Raw genomic sequence first — 20,411 nt, 5'->3', positions numbered from 1 at the left:
AATAAGGGTGACATGTTAACAGTGAAGATCACAGAGCAATGGAATGTGTGGTGGGTGACAGTGGTGTATATGGGGATGGAGAGCCAGAGGAATGATGAGGATAACGGGAAGCTTTATGAGGCAGTGACTAGCTTGAAAGAGAGAGTAGGACAAAATAAATGGGTTGTAATGGGTGATCTGAATGGACACATAGGGTTAATGGAGGAGATGGTGAACCAAAATGGGCAGCTGATATTAGATTTCACTGCTGACATGAAAATGAGGATCAAGAAATGGGAGTTGGAAAAACCTGTAACATGGAGAGATAGGAGAATTGAGTTGGCATTAGACTAAGTCATAGTAAATGAACAGGTAGAGCAATAGGGATGTAGGATATGGAAAAATGAAGGAATAAATGATTCACGTCACTTCTTAATAGGCATTACCATTGGGAAGACCAGGAAATGTACAGGAGTTAGGAAGGAAGTGTGGAAAGAGAAGTGGAACTTAAAGAATTCAGACTGGGTGAAGTACTGTAGAGAAATGGAAGAAATTATGCCAAGAGAGAGAGAGGAGGTAGGAAGGACAGTAAGTGAATGGGAATGTGTCATCAAACAAAACATAAGGTGACAGGTAAAGAAGTCTGTGGGTGTAAAGAAGATTAAGGTAGGGAAAACCAGACTGAAAGGATGGTGGGATGAGGAGGTAGCTAAGGCATTAGGAGACAGGAAAAGAGATTATAGGAAACAAAGGAACCTAGCTAGACTGGCAAAGAGATCTGGAGGAAGGTATGAAGCAGAATGGATACAAGCTTGGGATAATTATATAGATGCAAAGAAAGCAGCTCAGGCAATCATTAGAGGTAAGATTGAGAAGTTGGAGGGAGAGCAGGCAAGGATCCTCAACAACATGCCACGGAGAGAAAGAGAAAAGGAAGCGTGGAGACGATTAAGGAGAAACTTGGGTGGGCCGGCAACACTCCAGGGGGTGAAGCTGAAAGTGGATGGCAGGGAGGCAAGCAGCGAGGAGGAAGTGGTGCCCATAGTGGAGGAGTATTGGCACAGGATTATTAGGCAGGAGGAGGAAGAGGAAACAGGAAATATGTCCATTTACAGTAATAAATCTAGAGGGGATGGAAGATGTTAAGATAGAGGAGCAAGGCATAGCTTTAGTGATGAGAGCCATCAAGACAGGGAAAGCAGGCGGGACAGACAGCATCATAGGTGAGTTCATAAAGTACAGTGGGGAAGCATTAAAATGGGCACTAACTGGGCTGTTCAGGAAAATATTAGAGATAGGGGAGGTGCTTCAAGATTGGAACAGGAACAGAATTACACTCATACACAAGGGAGGAAGAAAGCCAAGGGAGGACGTAGGTAATTACAGACCTATAGCAGTGATGAACATACTAGCCAAGGTTGGGTAATTAGTAATAAACTGAAGACTTGGATAGAGGAGAATAAGGTGCTTGGAGAGGAGCAGAGTGGTTTTAGGCAGGGCAGAGGTGGCTTAGAAAATGTGCTATTTATGAAGGAAATTATTGAAAGAAATATTAAGTTATGGAAGGAGCTGTTCTTGGTTTTCGTAGATATAGAGAAGGCCTATGATAAGGTAGACAGGAGCAAACTGCTGACATTACTTGCACACAGAGGGTGGACAGGAAGGTAGTGCAGGTAATTAGGAAGCTGTATGAGGATAATAAGGTGAAGTTCACATTAGGAGACATTAGTACAGGTTGGATGAGAAACAATGTTGGAGTATGGCATGGGTGTGTGATGTCCCCAACTTTATTTAATATTTACATACAAGGATCAGGGTTTCAGGGAAGGGTGTTAAAGTTGGGGATAGGAGATTAAAATGTCTAGCCTATGCCAATGACATAGTGCTGATGACAAAGAATAAGGAGGACATGGAGGAGTTGTGGGTGGACAAGAGTGAGGTGTTAAGTATAGTGACAGGAAATGTAAGGTGGTGGAGTTTAACAGTGAGGTAGAGGGACAGTGGATATTAGGGAACAGCATAGCAAAGGTGGTGGAGAGGTACACTTACTTGGGGCTAGAGGTAAGCAAAGAAGGAATAGGAGATGAAAAACAAATGAAAATAAATTAAGGAAAAGCCAGGAAGATAACAGGATTGATAATGAATGTAGGAAGTAGGATAATCAACAAGTATGAGGTAGGCAGAAGTTTATGGAAGGGAATGGCAGTGCCTTACTGTATGTATGGGTCTGAAATTACCTACTACCGGGAGGGAGACTTAACAAGATTAGAGAAGACCCAGAATATAGTAGGTAGGTGGGGGTTAGGTGTTCCATGCAGCACAGCAGTAGAAGCTGTCAGAGGAGAGATGGGCTGGAGCACCTTCAGAGAGAGGATAATTAAAGGGAAGCTGAACTTTTGAAGAAGATAGAAGTATTTGATGAGGATAGGTGGGTGAAACAGGTAGTGAGGGAAAACTCTATTAGATCTTCATGGAGTAGGGAAATGGATAGGTGGAAAAGGAGTGAAAACTTTGATGAGGACTGGAGGAGGATAGGACACAGAGAGGTGAGGAAAAGGATAGAAAAAGGTGGTCTAGTTAGATGGCAGATGGATAGAAACAAAGTCTACATTAAAGTGGTACAAGTGGAAGGAGAGACCTGAGGTGCTCCACTGGCATGTAGCAGACTGGGTCAGCAAGTTGCTAGTGAAGGCAAGGACAGAGACAGTGGAGGTGAAGGCTAGGAACAGGGTTGAGCTGGACCAGGGATGTAACACATGTAGAGGGGTGAGGGAGACTGTGGAACATTTCATGGTGGAGTGTGTTGGATATGAAGAAGAGAGAGACAAGTTGATAGGCTCCTTAACTGAAATTATAGAAGATGAGTGGAGTAGGAGATTAGAGGAGGATGGTGGAATCCTCATGGTGCTGGGCCTATATCAAGGGGAGAGAAAGAGAGAAAAAGAGAGGATAGTAAGGGTTATGAAAGAGTTCCTAGTGTGGTGTGGAGGAAACTTAACTTGTTACATGTGTAATTTTGTTCCCTGTGCTGTGCTCACCACTATCCTCCACAGGTAGTGGACAGACCAGAGCATAACACTGAAGGGAAAAAGGACCTAGCAAGCGATAGGAAGAAGAAGAAGACCTACATCGCCTGTGTCTGGCCCCAAACCCTCAGTGTCCCTGATGCAGGAACACACAGGAAACAACAGAACACTCCCTGCTGCAGTAGTCCCACTTCCAATCACACTGTGCCTTGCTATGCAGCCAGCTTCTAGCCTCAGGGGTCGCCAGCTTTGACCTGCCCACCCTGCTGGCGGCGTCAAGCATCTACCACTCACAGTCAATCTCCGCCTCACATGTCTTCCCTAAAAGTCAGATCAGCTGTCATGCCTGTGATCATATCATAGGATGTCACCAGGGCTCACAGATCTTGATCTCACAGACCTGAACAAAGAAGGCGACACTCCAGAGAGCACCTTAATGCTACACTGCCCTCGCCACTAGTGATGGGCAGGAACTGATAACTTAAATATTCTCAGACTTGGCTCCTTGGGCTGGTAGATCCATTGGAACCATTTCTGACTTGTGAGTACCAGTCATCTGTAAATAGTATTGTATCTGATTATTTCTGTACATTTGTTACTTTAAATCTCAACTGCTTGACTAACAAAATTAACTTAATTTCTGAATTTCTCTTTAATGATAATGTTATGGTGTGCTGTGTTGGCGAGACTTAATTACAGCCAGTTATTACTGATTCTGTAGTCAGTGTGATTGGGTATAAATTGTTTAGAAATGACCCTCCTTCTAATTTTTTTTTTTTTTTTTTTTTTATGTAGGAAGGACACTGGCCAAGGGCAACAAAAATCTAATAAAAAAAATGCCCACTGAAATGCCAGTCCCATAAAAGGGTCAAAGCAGTGGTCAAAAATTGGTGGATAAGTGTCTTGAAACCTCCCTCTTGAAGGAATTCAAGTCATAGGAAGGTGGAAATACAGAAGCAGGCAGGGAGTTCCAGAGTTTACCAGAGAAAGGGATGAATGATTGAGAATACTGGTTAACTCTTGCGTTAGAGAGGTGGACAGAATAGGGGTGAGAGAAAGAAGAAAGTCTTGTGCAGCGAGGCCGCGGAAGGAGCGGAGGCATGCAGTTAGCAAGATCAGAAGAGCAGTTAGCATGAAAATAGCGGTAGAAGACAGCTAGATATGCAACATTGCGGCGGTGAGAGAGAGGCTGAAGACAGTCAGTTAGAGGAGAGGAGTTGATGAGACAAAAAGCTTTTGATTCCACCCTGTCTAGAAGAGCAGTATGAGTGAAACCCCCCCCAGACATGTGAAGCATACTCCATACATGGACGGATAAGGCCCTTGTACAGAGTTAGCAGCTGGGGGGGTGAGAAAAACTGGCGGGGATGTTTCCAGCTCAGATTATAAGTAAAGGACAGACCGAGGATGTTCAGTGTAGAAGAGGGGGGCAGTTGAGTGTCATTGAAGAAGAGGCAATAGTTGTCTGGAAGGTTGTGTCGAGTTGATATATGGAGGAATTGAGTTTTTGAGGCATTGAACAATACCAAGTTTGCTCTGCCCCAATCAGAAATTTTAGAAAGATCAGAAGTCAGGCGTTCTGTGGATTCCCTGCGTGATATGTTTACCTCCTGAAGGGTTGGACGTCTATGAAAAGACGTGGAAAAGTGCAGGGTGGTATCATCAGCGTAGGAGTGGATAGGACAAGAAGTTTGGTTTAGAAGATCATTAATGAATAATAAGAAGAGAGTGGGTGACAGGACAGAACCCTGAGGAACACCACTGTTAATAGATTTAGGAGAAGAACAGTGACCGTCTACCACAGCAGCAATAGAACGGTCAGAAAGGAAACTTGAGATGAAGTTACAGAGAGAAGGATAGAAACCGTAGGAGGGTAGTTTGGAAATCAAAGCTTTGTGCCAGACTCTATCAAAAGCTTTTGATATGTCCAAGGCAACAGCAAAAGTTTCACCAACATCTCTAAAAGAGGATGACCAAGACTCAGTAAGGAAAGCCAGAAGATCACCAGTAGAGCGGCCTTGACGAAACCCATACTGGCGATCAGATAGAAGGTTGTGAAGTGATAGATGTTTAAGAATCTTCCTGTTGAGGATAGATTCAAAAACTTTAGATAGGCAGGAAATTAAAGCAATAGGACGATAGTTTGAGGGATTAGAATGGTCACCCTTTTTAGGAACAGGTTGAATGTAGGCAAACTTCCAGCAAGAAGGAAAGGTAGATGTTGACAGACAGAGCTGAAAGAGTTTGACTAGGCAAGGTGCAAGCATGGAGGCACAGTTTCGGAGAACAATAGGAGGGACCCCATCAGGTCCATAAGCCTTCCGAGGGTTTAGGCCAGCGAGGGCATGGAAAACATCATTGCGAAGAATTTTAATAGGTGGCATGAAGTAGTCAGAGGGTGGAGGAGAGGCAGGAACAAGCCCAGAATCATCCAAGGTAGAGTTTTTAGCAAAGGTTTGAGCAAGGAGTTCAGCTTTAGAAATAGATGTGATAGCAGTGGTGCCATCTGGTTGAAATAGAGAAGGGAAAGAAGAAGAAGCAAAGTTATTGGAGATATTTTTGGCTAGATGCCAGAAATCACGAGGGGAGTTAGATCTTGAAAGGTTTTGACATTTTCTGTTAATGAAGGAGTTTTTGGCTAGTTGGAGAACAGACTTGGCATGGTTCCGGGCAGAAATATAAAGTGCATGAGATTCTGGTGATGGAAGGCTTAAGTACCTTTTGTGGGCCACCTATCTATCATGTATAGCACGAGAACAAGCTGTGTTAAACCAAGGTTTAGAAGGTTTAGGACAAGAAAAAGAGTGAGGAATGTATGCCTCCATGCCAGACACTATCACCTCTGTTATGCGCTCAGCACACAAAGACAGGTCTCTGACACGGAAGCAGTAGTCATTCCAAGGAAAATCAGCAAAATACCTCCTCAGGTCCCCCCAACTAGCAGAGGCAAAACGCCAGAGGCACCTTCGCTTAGGGGGATCCTGAGGAGGGATTGGTGCGATAGGACAAGATAAAGATATGAGATTGTGATTGGAGAAGCCCAACGGAGAAGAAAGGGTGACAGCATAAGCAGAAGGATTAGAGGTCAGGAAAAGGTCAAGAATGTTTGGCGTATCTCCAAGACGGTCAGGATTACGAGTAGGGTGTTGCACCAATTGCTCTAGGTCATGGAGGATAGCAATGTTGTAGGCTAGTTCACCAGGATGATCAGTGAAGGGAGAGGAAAGCCAAAGCTGGTGGTGAACATTGAAGTCTCCAAGAATGAAGATCTCTGCAAAAGGGAAGAGGGTCAGAATGTGCTCCACTTTGGAAGTTAAGTAGTCAAAGAATTTCTTATAGTCAGAGGAATTAGGAGAGAGGTATACAGCACAGATAAATTTAGTATGAGAGTGACTCTGTAGTCATAGCCAGATGGTGGAAAACTCGGAAGATTCAAGAGCGTGGGCACGAGAGCAGGTTAAGTCATTGCGCACATAAACGCAGCATCCAGCTTTGGATCGAAAATGAGGATAGAGAAAGTAGGAGGGAACAGAAAAGGGGCTACTGTCAGTTGCCTCAGACACCTGAGTTTCAGTGAGGAAAAGAAGATGAGGTTTAGAAGAGGAGAGGTGGTGTTCTACAGATTGAAAATTAGATCTTAGACCGCGAATGTTGCAGAAGTTAATGAAAAAAAAGTTGAGGGGGGTGTCAAGACACTTAGGGTCGTCGACAGAAAGGCAGTCCGACCTGGGGACATTTATGGTATTTATATCAGGGTCTGTGAACATTGGTAGAATATTTTTTATCATCCTAATACTCTTGACATTTTCTTTACTGATTTTGGCATCACTATTCTTGCAGTCTACCAACTCTCACCTTTCAGACAAGATTGCACTCCTTTTGGTATTATTGGAATTTGTACCCATTTCACTCCTTTTGGTATTATTGGAATTTATACCCCCAATCACTTACCTCATTTTGTTTTGTTTTTTTCCTGCAGTTTTTATGATACCTAATTGTGACTTTTATAAGACATATTTCTTTTATAGTCTTCCTGTTGAAAACTAATAGTTTTTGAGCAGGACTTTTCTATTATTATTTGGCCCACACAGAAGGGCTGTCATGGCAGACCTGTTCAGCTTGCATCTCTTCACAGTCAACACTGTTGCCACCTACTGATCTTCTTCAACACTAATATTGAATGCTCCAATTACATTTGATTTATTATTTGATACCCAATCATATGCAATCACTTCTCATGCTGCGCTGCATGAATGTCACCCAATGTGGAGGCTCACCTAGTTGGCTACCCTTTCATGACATATATGTATAGGCAGGTAGAAGTTATTTATATGAATAGATATGAAATAGATTTGAGATATCATTTACACAATGGGCAAGCTCTGTTTGGTGTGAGCTCTTACTCCACATTATATAATCAAGATGTCCTACAAGGATAAGGTGTCCTCATTGAAATTTCTAAGAAATCATGGGTTCTGCCAGCCATATTTCCCTTACCTTCAGCCAATGACTCCATTGATAGTGAAAACTAAGGTATGCATGTTACTAAGTTAGGTTAGCATTTTTTGTTAATTGTCTGACCTTGTGGTGCATATTCATGGTGCACAATACCTCTGTAGTCAAAAAAACACGCGATCATCAGTTTAACATTGCTGTATACCTGTCTTGCTTTCTTTGGGATTGGTAAGGCTGGATGCTTCCATAGGGATGATTGCAATTTTGTTTCAGGGTCATAGCCATACACCGGTCTCATTGCCAGAGATGATAGTTTTCATGAAGTTTTGATCTTGGCGAGTACACTCTAGCATGTCCTGGAAGATTTTCTTTAAATTTTCTTTTTGCTGGTCAGACAGTAACTTTGGTACGAATTTGGCTGACACCCTCCTCATGAATAAATCTTGTGTCATAATTGACTGAACTGACCCATGGCTGATTCCAACTTTGGCAGCAATCTCCTCAATAGCCACATGATGGTCTTCATAGACTTTTTCTCAAACCTTTGCAATCATTTTGTCATTTCTGCTAGTCTGCACAACATGGCTTTCTGTCCACTGAAGTGCATCCATCTTTAGACCAGGTGTACCACTCCACAGCATCATCTCAAAAGGCCTTCTGAATCTTCTTGATAGCCTGGGTTTACGTATCAACAAGTTTTTGGCAGAATTTGATACAGTACTTTGCTCATTGTGCTCGGTCATCTTGACTCAAAAAGAAGAATCACACAGCACACTCTTCACATCTGTACTCAATACATCACTGTGGGTGACTCACACTACCTATAGACACAAAAAAATGTTGTGCATGCTTAATAAGGAGGAGGCAGTAGGCACCTGCAAAAATGATAATTACTCCTAGTGAGGTCTAAAGCACTGGATCAGAGGGTGCTGTGTCTCACAATACAAGGGGGCAGTCACAGCCTGTCCTCTAAAGACAACTCTATACAAGCACCTAATTACACACACACCCTTCACTCAAAATTCAAAATCATGGTGACTCCTACACCAGCCTCAGAGTCCTCATCTGGGGAAAGGACCGCAAATGTCCCCAGGTCAGACTTCTCTTCTGGTATCAACTCTAAGTGTCTTGACTCATCCCTCAACTTTTTCTTCATTAATTTCTGCATATAAGACACAGGCTCATCTTCTGAGACTTTTTTGGGGAAAAAAGGCACCTATTTTGTTCATTCATAGATATTGTTTGCAAGACTTCCAAAATAATGTTAATGATTACATACATATTTTAAACATTTGTAACATGCATTCTGGAGCCAGTTCCTACCCAGTCCTTCTCACCATCTTTCCCACCACACTGCTCTTCTCCACTCACTGTTATTACTCCACATCCACAGGCCATCACTAGAAGACCTGTTGGGTGGTTTCCAAGACCCCAGCTTGGCCTTCAAGGCACTTAAGCATACCAAGGTCTTCCTCCAAATGACAGGGCAGCTCACCAGAATATAACCAGATAACTTGCCTGCTGCCAGCACCTTCAGGGCTCTAGAGGTTGTAGCACCACAGCCTGCACAGCCCCTCAAATCCCCAACAAGAGCAAGAACACGACAGGGTAGTTGGAGCGATGGCTTCAAGACTCACTACCACTGTACAGGGCAGCTGTTACTTTTGTACATCATGTGCTGCTTACAAGACTGTGCCTAAAAATCTGAGAGGAAAAAGTAAAAGCTCACAAGACTGGTTGATGAGACAGCTAAATGATCCTTATGTGAAGTTGGCCAAGCAATATCAGTACAGGTGAGGCTCAGCACTCTTTTACTCCTTCCTTTCCCACATTAGCCACCTTCCCATTCCTTCCCCAGCAAGGCCCCTATGATCATTAGCCAATGCAAGACACTTTGGAATAGAATGACAGAGTATGCCAGTTTTTTGGGGACCACTTCTTGGTAAATATGTTAATCGTGATAATTTTTCAGACTGAGATTAATTTTTTAATGCTCAAAATATGATGCTTTTTCAAAAGGAGATAGTGACATTAATTATCTTAGCTATAGCAGCTCCTCATGAAGCAGCTAAATTATGTGGATATTGGTGATGAATACATACTGTACAATTTAGGTGTGAGGGTTGTTTTAGGGTCATGCATGGTTATATTGGTGATCCATCATACACTGCATCACAAACTATAAGTCCATGCTGACAGGGTTTGCTTAGAGAGATATAGTGTGATGCATGTGTTAGTATGTTGGTTTCCAATATGTAATGATGCATGCTTTCTTGTATCTCTTTCATTCAGTAAATGAGAACTGTATTTTCAATAACATTAGAATATCATTAAATGTCACCTACTTCCAGCCAATGTATCAGTTATTTTCAGCTAGTCACTATGTGTATATGTTGCAGCCACAGCAGTCAGCTAGTTACCCACAAAGGTATTCATTGTCACAATGGCAACTGAGTGCAGTGAAAACAAATTTAAATACTTGGATTTTATCATGCAGTTCCATAAGCAAGGCATACAATTCTTAAGATTGCACCATATTTTGCCAGAATTAGTCGAGTGCTGAACAATTGATGGCACCAGTACCCTTTGAGGATGAGGAAGAGGAGGTCTGCCAATCATACCTTGGACTCTTTATTTTCTATTAAGGTTTAGGCCTGGTCATGTTAGGTTAATGTCCTTAACCCATAAACTGCGACATTCATCATATGAACAGCATGTAACTGAGACTTACATCATATGATATGAAGGCTATTTTTAATCTTGGCGGCCTATATTTCACACCCATATGTCTTGAAATGATGCTTGGCAACTAAGGTGAGTGAGCCCATGCTCTCTCTCTCTCTCTCTCTCTCTCTCTCTCTCTCTCTCTCTCTCTCTCTCTCTCTCTCTCTCTCTCTCTCTTCCATGCGTGTGTGTGTCTGTGACAGAATATTTGTATGTATTGTTACAACCACAATTCCCAGCCCCTTCACCAAGCTGCCACACCTGGACTAGCTTCACTGAGCCACCTCCTATGTGGACTCAGTGCAGGGGTCAGATATGGGTGTACATGGTCCCTTGTGACTCCTGCACCTTTTTTACTACAGTCATAACTCCAGGTAACACTAATTTGAGGTCGCCATTCTGTTTTACCTACCCACAGACAAGTAATCAGACTATGAGGTTGTTTGTGACTCATGGAATTATGACCTGATGACATTAGAAATTATTCTATAAAAATTATGATAATTATATGTTACAAACACGTATGATTGCAATGACAATGTGTATGGCAATAATTATGGTGATGAGTATTCTAATATTATTGCTGTTGCTCTCTTTTTAACACTAAGAAATTAATTACACTGATTCCTGCTGTTGCTGGTACTACTTTTGTTACTACTACTACTACTACTACTACTACTACTACTACTACTACTACTACTACTACTACTATTACTATTACTACTACTATACCTGGTACAACTTGCCATGAAAGCAGGAACTCCACTTCTGAGACTTACCATAAAATAGGCTACACTTTCTGTGATTGGCTGATGAGGTGAGGTGACAACACACACACACACACACACACACACACACACACACACACACACACACACACACACACACACACACACACATTTTGTCTTATTCTGATAAAGAGCTATATATTTTATTGCAAAATCTATTTATCTTTTATATATGTGCAATCCTTGCAATTAAGGATTTTTCTTGGATTTTACTATGAAAAGAATAACCACTGCCACTTGAATAAACATTCTCTCTCTCTCTCTCTCTCTCTCTCTCTCTCTCTCTCTCTCTCTCTCTCTCTCTCTCTCTCTCTCTCTCTCTCTCTCTCTCTCTCTCTCTCTCTCTCTCTCTCTCTCTCTCTCTCTCTCTCTCTCTTGCATGCGTGTGCACATGCCACCCACTGATAAGGATCATCATAAAATTTATACAGATGAATGATATTTTCATAGTAAAAGAACAGAAGCTGAAATTGGTTATATTTCCTGAATAAGAAACTTTTTTTGTAGGAGGGACTGAGATGCCAGTCCTAGAAATGGGTCCATAGTGGTAGTCAAAAATTGAAGGATAATTGTCTTGAAACCTCCCTCTTGAAGGAATTCAAGTCATAAGGAGGTGTAAATACAGAAGCAGGCAGGGAGTTCTGGAGTTTGCCAGAGAAAGGGATGAATGATTGAGAATACTGGTTAACTCTTGCATTAGAAAGGTGGACAGAATAGAGGTGAGAGAAAGAAGAAAGTCTTGTGCAGCGAGGCTGCACAAGACACAAGGAGGGGAGGCATGCAGTTAGCAAGATCAAAAGAGCAGTTAGTATGAAAATAGTGGTAGAAGACAGCTAGATATGCAACTGTAATGAAACCCACCTTTGTTCTCGGTCTCGTTTCTCTCTGGCCCTTGGTACCCTGGCCAACCCAACCTTTGTCCTTGGTCTCGTTGCTCCCTGACCCTCGGTAACCTGGTCAGCCCAGTTTCTCGTGTGTGCACGGTGGTGACGGTCCTATCTCCAGTGGCAAAGTGACCCGTAACTCACCTCTTTCTCTGCATGAATCACCTTGCCATCTAGCCTTGCTCCCGGTGACCTTGCCCTTTTCCGCCTGCCACCCTTTATTCCCCGCCTGGCCAGTTAAATAAACACTGTCTTTTCAATTTCTGTGTATAGTCTGTTATCCGTATACAGACATCTACTCCAAGTTCGCGCCCCCCTCCCGGATCCCTTGCCAACTCTCAAAAGAGGGTTGGTTTGTGGGCCACCTGTCTATCATGTATAGCATGAGAACAAGCAGTGTTAAACCAAGATTTGGAAGTTTTAGGTCGAGAATAAGAGTGAGGAATGTACACCTCCATGCAAGACACTATCACCTCTGTTATGCGCTCGGCACACAAAGATGGGTCTCTGACACAGAAGCAGTAGTCATTCCAAGGAAAATCAGCAAAATACCTCCTCAGGTCTCCCCAACTAGCAGAGGCAAAATGCCAGAGGCACCTTCACTTAGGGGGATCCTGAGGAGGGATTGGAGCGATAGGACAAGATACAGATATGAGATTGTGATGGGAGGAGGCCAATGGAAAAGAGAGGGTGACAGCATAAGCAGAAGGATTAGAGGTCAGGAAAAGTTCAAGAATGTTGGGCTAATCTCCAAGATGGTCAGGAATACGAGTAGGGTGTTGCACCAATTGCTCTAGATCATGGAGGATAGCAAAGTTGAAGGCAAGTTCACAAGTGGTCAGTGAAGGGAGAGGAAAGCCAAAGCTGGTGGTGAACATATAAGTCTCCAAGAATGGAGATCTCTGCAAAAGAGAAGAGAGTCAGAATGTGCTCCACTTTGAAAGTTAAGTAGTCAAAGAATTTCTTATAGTCAGAGGAGTTAGGTGAGAGGTATACAGCACAGATAAATTTAGTTTTTGAGAGTGACTCTGTAGTCATAGCCAGATGGTGGAAAACTCAGAAGATTGAAGAGTGTGGGTATGAGAGCAGGTTAAGTCGTTGCATACATAAACACAACATCCAGCTTTGGATTGAAAATGAGGATAGAGAAAGTAGGAGGGAACAGAAAAGTGGCTACAGTCAGTTGCCTCAGACACCTGAGTTTCAGTGAGGAAAAGAAGATGAGGTTTAGAAGAGGAGAGGTGGTGTTCTACAGATTGAAAATTAGATCTTAAACTGTGAATGTTGCAGAAGTTAATGAAGAAAAAGTTGAGGCACTTAGGGTCGTTATCAGAAGGGCAGTTTGACATGGGGACACTTGTGGTCCCGTCCCGAGATGGGGACTCTGAGGCTGGTGTAGGAGTCGCCATGATAATTTTGAAATTTTACTACGTCAAATCACTCTCTGCTGAGTCGAGCTTTCCTATGAGATTCACTGCAGCCCACGCACCGTCAGTCGCTGGAAAGCTTTCGCGCCGATCAGACGTCAAGACCACACAGCTCCCGCCTTCACCGGCTCGTGCCACATCATCGCTACAGGTACACGGCTTTCTAAGGTGGATCTATGGTATGGGATGGGCCTACCATAGTGCCAATGGTATGGGATAGGCCTACCATTGAGGAATGGCATGGGTTTGGGCCTGCCATATAGCCATTTTAACCATACATATGGGGCTATGCAACCTTTCGGCTTATGTTCTTGGTCGGCAGGCATGTCCGGCTCTGCCCCGCCACCTGACGCGGCCTTCCAAGGATTTAGGAGAAGGAGCAGCAGTGTTTCTTCAAGGACGAGTTCTCTTTCCCGGGATTGTAGCGGCAGTTCCTCCGATTTTTCGCCTCGGCACAGTCGGCGGCATAGGAGTCGCCGCCGTCAAGATCAAGAACACGTGCCGCCCCACCATGTCAACAAACCGACTCAACTACATGGAAGTGCACAGAATCTTCCTCTGCACCAGGCATCGGCTTCCGCGCCTACAGCTCCCGAACCTTCATGGCGTTTAGTGTTGGATGAGTTGGCGGTATTGAAAGGTGAGGTAGCGAAACTTCGTGCTAACACACATACTCACCCTCCTCCGTTACCTGAGGATCATCTTCCGGGTACTTCAGGAACACACCACACAGTTTCACCTCCATTCTCGGGCTTTAATGACTCCAGCAGCGAGGATGGGGAGATTAGAGAAGTGTCACAAAGGGGCAGTGTTTTGCAACAGGCAGCCAAGGCTTTGGGGCCCCCTGACAGTGTTTCTGCAGACATTGACCAACAGGTGGCAGTTATGGTTAATCAATTGTTTGACAACGGTATGCAAGAGGAAGACTACAGGGCCATGTTGGAGGAATCAGCCACCAGACGACCAAACAACTGTCCTGCATTGGCGCCTGTGGAATGTAACCCGCAGATTTTGGGTGCCTTAAAGACTGACGCGAAGAAAGCTGATTTTCATCTTAAGGACGTAAGTGGTGACATTCTCAAGGCAGGTACCATTTTAACTAGGTCACTTCTAGCCCTGGATGTAGTGGCACAGGAGAGTGACCACCCCGCTGTTGTGCAGGAAGTAGGTATGATTAACGGCGCCTTGGCGTTGTTGGGTCATGCCAATCACAGGTTGAATTTGGCTAGACGTTTTCTTATGAAAAGGGAAATTAACCAGAAATATTCCCACTTATGTGCTGATAAGGTCCCCATGTCGCGTTTCCTGTTTGGGGATGATGTGTCTCAATCGGCCAAGCAGATCGAGGACACAGAAAAGTTAAAGAACAAGTTCTCCCTCAAGAAACCGGCATACCCTTGGAAAACCACCAGTGGCAGGTCACGTGGCTACTGGGGGCGAACGTGGCATAGAAACTCCGCAATGAGGTTCCAACCCTATGGCCTGCAGAGGTCAGGCGCCAGGATGGGACAACGTCAACTACCAGCGCGGCAGGACGCGGACTCAAAAAACGCCAGGAGCCGGGGTCCACAGAGACCCCGGCAGTAGTGGAGGTGAGTGACACCTTTGAAGCTGGTAGAATTCATAAATTCACAGCAGAATGGAAAAAACTGACACGTGACCCTGTAATTTTAGACATTGTGCAACATTGTCATTTAGATATAAATATTGAGGAAATTGGACATTTATTCTCAAGGGAGACTACATACAAGTTCAGTGCAGTAGAAAACCTTATAATCAGTGATGAAATTGAGAAACTTTTGGATCTGAAAGTCATTGTGGCCACACAGAGGGAAATGGGACAAGTTATCTCTCCAATTTTCCTAAGGCCTAAAAAGGATGGTGGGTATAGGATGGTGCTGAACTTAAGAGAACTCAATTTCCATGTCCCTTACAAACATTTTAAAATGGAAAACTTTGAACAGGCTATTAGACTGATTCATGCAGGGGACTATTTAGCTTTGGTTGACCTTAGACATGCTTACTATTCTGTCAAGATTGCTGATGAACAACAAAAGTTTTTGTGTTTTAAGTGGAACAATACTGTTTATCAATTCACATGTCTTCCTAATGGTTTTTCAGAGGGGCCACGAATTTTCACAAAGCTATTGAAACCAGTTTTTGCAACACTGAGGGAAAGAGGGCATTCCATTACTAGCTTTATTGATGACACCCTCATCTGCAATAACACTTGGTCAGGATGTCTTGCAACCATTAAGGACACTATTGATCTCCTCCAGAAGTTGGGTTTTTGTATTAACGCAGAGAAGTCGGTGTTGACACCCACCAGGACCATTGAGTATTTGGGGAATGTGATTGATACTAATTCCATGACGATCACCTTACCGGAACGGAGGAGACACAAAATTATTCAGGCCTGTCGGAATCTCTTGGGTAAAAGCAAGGATAGAATTAGGGAAGTAGCCAGAGTTACAGGTCTTTTGGTCGCTGCCACTCCTGCTGTGGAATTAGGGAAACTGCACTACAGGAAGTTGGAGACGGAAAAGACAGCAGCTTTACAGCTTCAGTATGGTAATTTTGATAATTGGATGACTATTACTGCTGACATGAAAACAGACTTGAGTTGGTGGCTTGATAACATCTATACACAGGACAGGAAAATTTTTAGGGGTGGCACGGATATTGATTTATACACAGACGCTTCCAGTTTAGGCTTGGGGGGCCATCTCAACAATCGAGCCACGTCGGGTAGATGGTCTTTGGAGGAAAAATTACTACATATTAATGCGCTTGAATTGAAAGCCATTTTGTTTGTCCTTCAGACTTTTAGACGGGAGTTGAAAGGGCATTACATTAAGGTTTATTGTGACAATACCACAGCAATGACATATGTGAACGAGATGGGAGGTACTAGGTCTCAAGTGTGCAATGTAATTGCGGGACATATTTGGCAGTGGTGTGTGGATAATGGGGCTTGGATCACGTGTTCACACATCCCAGGCAAGGACAACACACTAGCTGATTTAGCCTCTCGTAAGGTGAATGACAGGCATGAGTGGAAACTGGACATACACCTATTCCAACAATTGTGTGGCATCTTTGGTACTCCAGTGGTTGATTTGTTTGCATCTCGGCTCAATAGGCAGGTAGATTTATTTTGTTCTTGGAAGCCAGATCCAGAAGCAACTTATTTTGATGCCTTCTCTCTGAACTGGGCACGGTTTGGACTATGTTATATTTTTCCTCCATTTTCACTAATTACTAGGTGTTTGCAAAAGATGCGTGCGGAAGGGACGACAGGGTGGATAGTAGTGCCACTGTGGATGTCGCAGCCATGGATGGGCACCCTGCTCAGGATGTTGGTGGATCACCCAAGAGTAATCATGGAGAAACACGGGGTCCTTGTTCATCCATCCTCTGACGAAGAGCACCCGATCATGCGGCACACGCGATTGATGGCATGTTCGATATCGGGGAACACTTGCAGGAACAAGGAATATCTGCGGCAGGGGCAAAAATCATCATGGCCTCGTGGAAAACAGGTACACGCAAACAATATCACCCACGTATCAGGAGATGGTTACTGTTTTGTAGTAGATGGCATATCAATCCCTATAATCCCACTGTACATGACATAATCAATTTTTTGTCTGAAAATTTCCACAGGAACGTGGGTTACGAATCAATTAACACAACAAGAAGTGCTCTTTCGTCACTTGGTCTTGTGGTAGATGGGTGCAGTGCTGGGAACCATCCCCTGGTTGTCAGGTTTATAAAAGGAGTTTTCAATTTGAGACCGCCTCTACCAAGGTACACTGAGACCTGGGATGTACAACCAGTTCTGCAAGAACTAAGAGCTATGTACCCACTACATACACTAACACTTAAGGACCTTACACTCAAACTTGTTATGTTGATGGCCCTCACACAAGCTGCCCGGGTTCAAACACTCCACTTATTAACTGTTAGGGGCATGCACGTTGAGCAGGACTCCATTTCGGTTCAATTAAGTGATAACATTAAACAATGCAGACGACGGTTTAACATTCGTACCATTACATTTCAAGCTTACTCGACGGACGCTAATCTGTGTGTTTGCACAACTTTACGGCATTATCTTGCAAGGATGGAGGAAATTAGACAGGGCAATTCACAGGCGACACACGCCTTACTCATTAGCTTTATCAAACCCCACAAAGCCGTTACTAAAGACACTATTGCCTGTTGGATCAAAACGATGCTTGATAGGGCAGGGGTGGACACAACTAAGTTCACAGCTGGTAGTGTGAGGCCGGCTGCAGCCTCGAAGGCCAAATCCATGGCAGTGCCAATTTCTTGCATCCTGGCTAAAGCAGGATGGTCTAGGGAAAGTACATTTGCAAAGTATTATGACAAGCATGTTATTAGGCCAGGTGACCCTTTCCAGGAGGCAGTACTGGGGTAAATGTTCAACCCTTATTTTGAGTAATAAGCATACATATTTGTGGTTTACAACTGAGGGTATGGTAATCAGTGATGCACTATGTGTTTGGAGGCAGGGTAGCTGGTATGGCAAGGTTTATTGGTATAAATATATGTAGAGGGGCATGTATACATCCTTTCAGTAGACAAGGCAATAAATTGGTATTTCAACAATGTACCAATATGCAAAGTGACACTGTTCAGTTGGGGGATAAAAATTTTTTTTTTTTTTTTTTTTGTGTTTACATCATACTTTACTGTTCCTTAGCTGGAAAATTTCTCAAGGCACGCCACCCACATGGCTTCGAAGCCTCATAGGAAAGCTCGACTCAGCAGAGAGTGATTTGACGTAGTAAAATTATAAAGTACACGAGACTTACCTTTGGTCAGTTGAAGTGTGCTTGTAATTTTACGAGGCAAATCACCTCTGCTTGAGGAGAGCTTTCATATGCCCTCCTCTCCCTCCCTATTGTTTCGTTATGAGTACGTTTCCATGTAGTACTCAACTTTTACCTGGTATTTATCAGTTTCTCATGTGGGTGGTCGTTGCTTCAAAGTCTGACGGTGCGTGGGCTGCAGTGAATCTCATATGAAAGCTCTCCTCAAGCAGAGGTGATTTGCCTCGTAAAATTACAAGCACACTTCAACTGACCAAAGGTAAGTCTCGTGTACTTTATAATTTTGAGTGAAGGGTGTGTGTGTTATTAGGTGCTTGTTGTTTTGTGTGGAGGTAGAGTTGTCTTTAGAGGGCAGGTTGTGACTTGTGTTGTGAGACATAAAGGGAAATGTTCAATGAGGTCACAGATGGGTTTAATGATAAGTTCACAGCACCCCCTGATCCAGTGCTTTAGACTTCACTGGGAGTAATTATCATTTCGGCAGGTGCCTATTACCTCCTCCTCCTCCTCCTCGCTTCTTCCCTTGTGAAGAAAGGTGTGGTGTTGGTGGTGGTGAAGATCTCAGATGCTGGGAGTCTTATCCCAGGGGAGGATTAAGAAGAGTGTGTGTGTGTGTGTGTGTGTGTATCTCACCAAGCCTTGCCTTGCCTCCCTCACTTCTGCCTTCTTGCCTTTCATTATTTTAATTTATTTGTTTGTGTATTATTTTATTTTATCCTGATTTTTTTTTTTATTTCTTAATTATCTTTGTGTGTGTGTGTGTGTGTGTGTGTGCACATGTGTTTGAGGAACATTATGTAAGTTGGTATACTTTATTAACATAGGATGAGACTTGATGCTTTACTGGACACTCAGAGGGTGCCATGTGAAGGTGGCTGGAAGAGGGGTTGGAAAATGAGGTGAGGGGGCATGACCTTAAAACTCTTTCACACCTGTGAGAGGAATAGACAGGTGGCAAGAGAGTGGTTGGATGTGTGGTGAATGAGGTGAGGCAGTGAAGGGTCTGGAGTCATTTTGCCTGTCTTCATTCTGTTATTTCCTTCTTCATCTCTTTTCACTTTCATTTATATCATCAAACATGCACACACCTGCATATATTGTCTCTCAGTGTTTTATGCTGTCATTCCCTCATTCATACTTTGTTTTGTAGCACCAATGATTATGAATACTCTACTCCATCCTTAAAGTCTCTCTCTCTCTTTCTCTCTCTCTCTCTCTCTCTCTCTCTCTCTCTCTCTCTCTCTCTCTCTCTCTCTCTCTCTCTCTCTCTCTCTCTCTCTCTCTCTCTCTCTCTCTCTCTCTCTCTCTCTCTCTCTCTCTCTCTCTCTCTCTCTCTCTCTCTCTTCCACATAGAAATTATTGGTGAGGAAAGAGTGAGCCATTTATGGCATTGTGAGAAATAACACCCCTCCCCTTCATACATACAGTTGTGTGCTCAGGTTGTGGTCACACATGTGTTTTGATGGGTCTTTTTCCATGAATGCCAGGTGAGTCAGGTATGTATATAAAAGCTGTGTATAAAAACTGGCACGAGGGGAGATGTGTCAGTTAGCAGTAGCATTCACTTCAGCAAAGAGCGGAGCTCCATTGCCCACCCTGATTCCTTCATAGACAATGTCTGGTATGTATACAAGGATGCATTTACAGCAAAAACAATTTTATTAAAATATAAATAAAGTCTATATTATTGATGGTAAAAATAACATAAATAACTAATCTGTTTGATATAATTAATTATTTATTAATTTATATTTTTGCAAGGTTGGTGATTCATACCCCCAGTAATGGCTGAGAATGAAGATTGTGGAAGGAGCAGACGTCTTTACAACAGCCAGTGTAGGACCATGGTGCTTTGTTTCTTGGATTAGCTACGAATAGTACATACAACTATGAATGAGACAGAGCTTGAGATACAAACAGTTTTGTCCAGCATTTTAAGAGGGAATTAAAGGAGGGAAGACTTGACTCACCCCTTCCAAAGAGGCAGAAAACTGCACCCATTATGAACAGCATCGACAACTTTGATGAAACCAGTGTTTGCTGAATAATTTAATTATTTTATGAGAGGTGAGATCCCGTTGCTTATGACTATTTTTGAAAAGGTGAAGGAAGCCCTGGTGAGCTTTCAGGGGTCGAGGACTCATTCCACAAAATTATAAAGAAGATGGGCTTCTGCTACAAAAAAGTGAACAGTGGGCAGAAAATCCTTATGGAGAGAGATGATATTGTGCTGGCACAGTGCAAATACTTGTGAAATCTCCAAGAAAAC

The 20,411-nt window shown here is 43.3% G+C and overlaps 3 protein-coding genes across 3 annotated transcripts in view; all 3 read left to right on the top strand.

The window, feature by feature from the left end:
• The window catches only part of LOC135098823 (rRNA methyltransferase 2, mitochondrial-like), a gene marked incomplete at its 3' end in the record, with an annotated part of 45,704 nt that overhangs the window by 5,727 nt on the left and 19,566 nt on the right, over nt 1-20,411 (top strand). Inside the window, exons 3-4 of the mRNA XM_064001220.1 lie at nt 3,033-3,546; nt 8,854-9,253. The remainder of the gene's footprint in view (nt 1-3,032; nt 3,547-8,853; nt 9,254-20,411) is intronic.
• LOC135098825 (uncharacterized) lies at nt 13,608-16,685 on the top strand. The gene is made up of 2 exons (XM_064001222.1): nt 13,608-14,875; nt 16,549-16,685. The coding sequence occupies exon 1, from the start codon at nt 13,608-13,610 to the stop codon at nt 14,868-14,870; it is 1,263 nt and encodes a 420-aa protein (XP_063857292.1). The 3' UTR covers nt 14,871-14,875; nt 16,549-16,685.
• On the top strand, nt 15,176-16,973 carry LOC135098824 (uncharacterized). The gene is made up of 2 exons (XM_064001221.1): nt 15,176-16,825; nt 16,950-16,973. Exons 1-2 carry the CDS (start codon nt 15,176-15,178, stop codon nt 16,971-16,973), a joined length of 1,674 nt encoding a protein of 557 aa, XP_063857291.1.

Source organism: Scylla paramamosain, unplaced genomic scaffold (assembly GCF_035594125.1).
Source record: "Scylla paramamosain isolate STU-SP2022 unplaced genomic scaffold, ASM3559412v1 Contig85, whole genome shotgun sequence".
Classification (NCBI taxonomy): Eukaryota; Metazoa; Arthropoda; class Malacostraca; order Decapoda; family Portunidae; genus Scylla; species Scylla paramamosain.
This window is presented reverse-complemented; position numbering and strand designations above follow the sequence as displayed.

What these genes read in the sequence shown, in the direction of transcription:
- LOC135098825 (XM_064001222.1), top strand. Translation starts at nt 13,608, where the DNA reads ATGTCCGGCTCTGCCCCGCCACCTGACGCGGCCTTCCAAGGATTTAGG.
- LOC135098824 (XM_064001221.1), top strand. Translation starts at nt 15,176, where the DNA reads ATGGTGCTGAACTTAAGAGAACTCAATTTCCATGTCCCTTACAAACAT. An exon ending in CATGGCCTCGTGGAAAACAG is followed by an intron (nt 16,826 to 16,949) that starts GTACACGCAAAC and finishes AAATTTCCACAG; the next exon opens with GAACGTGGGTTACGAATCAA.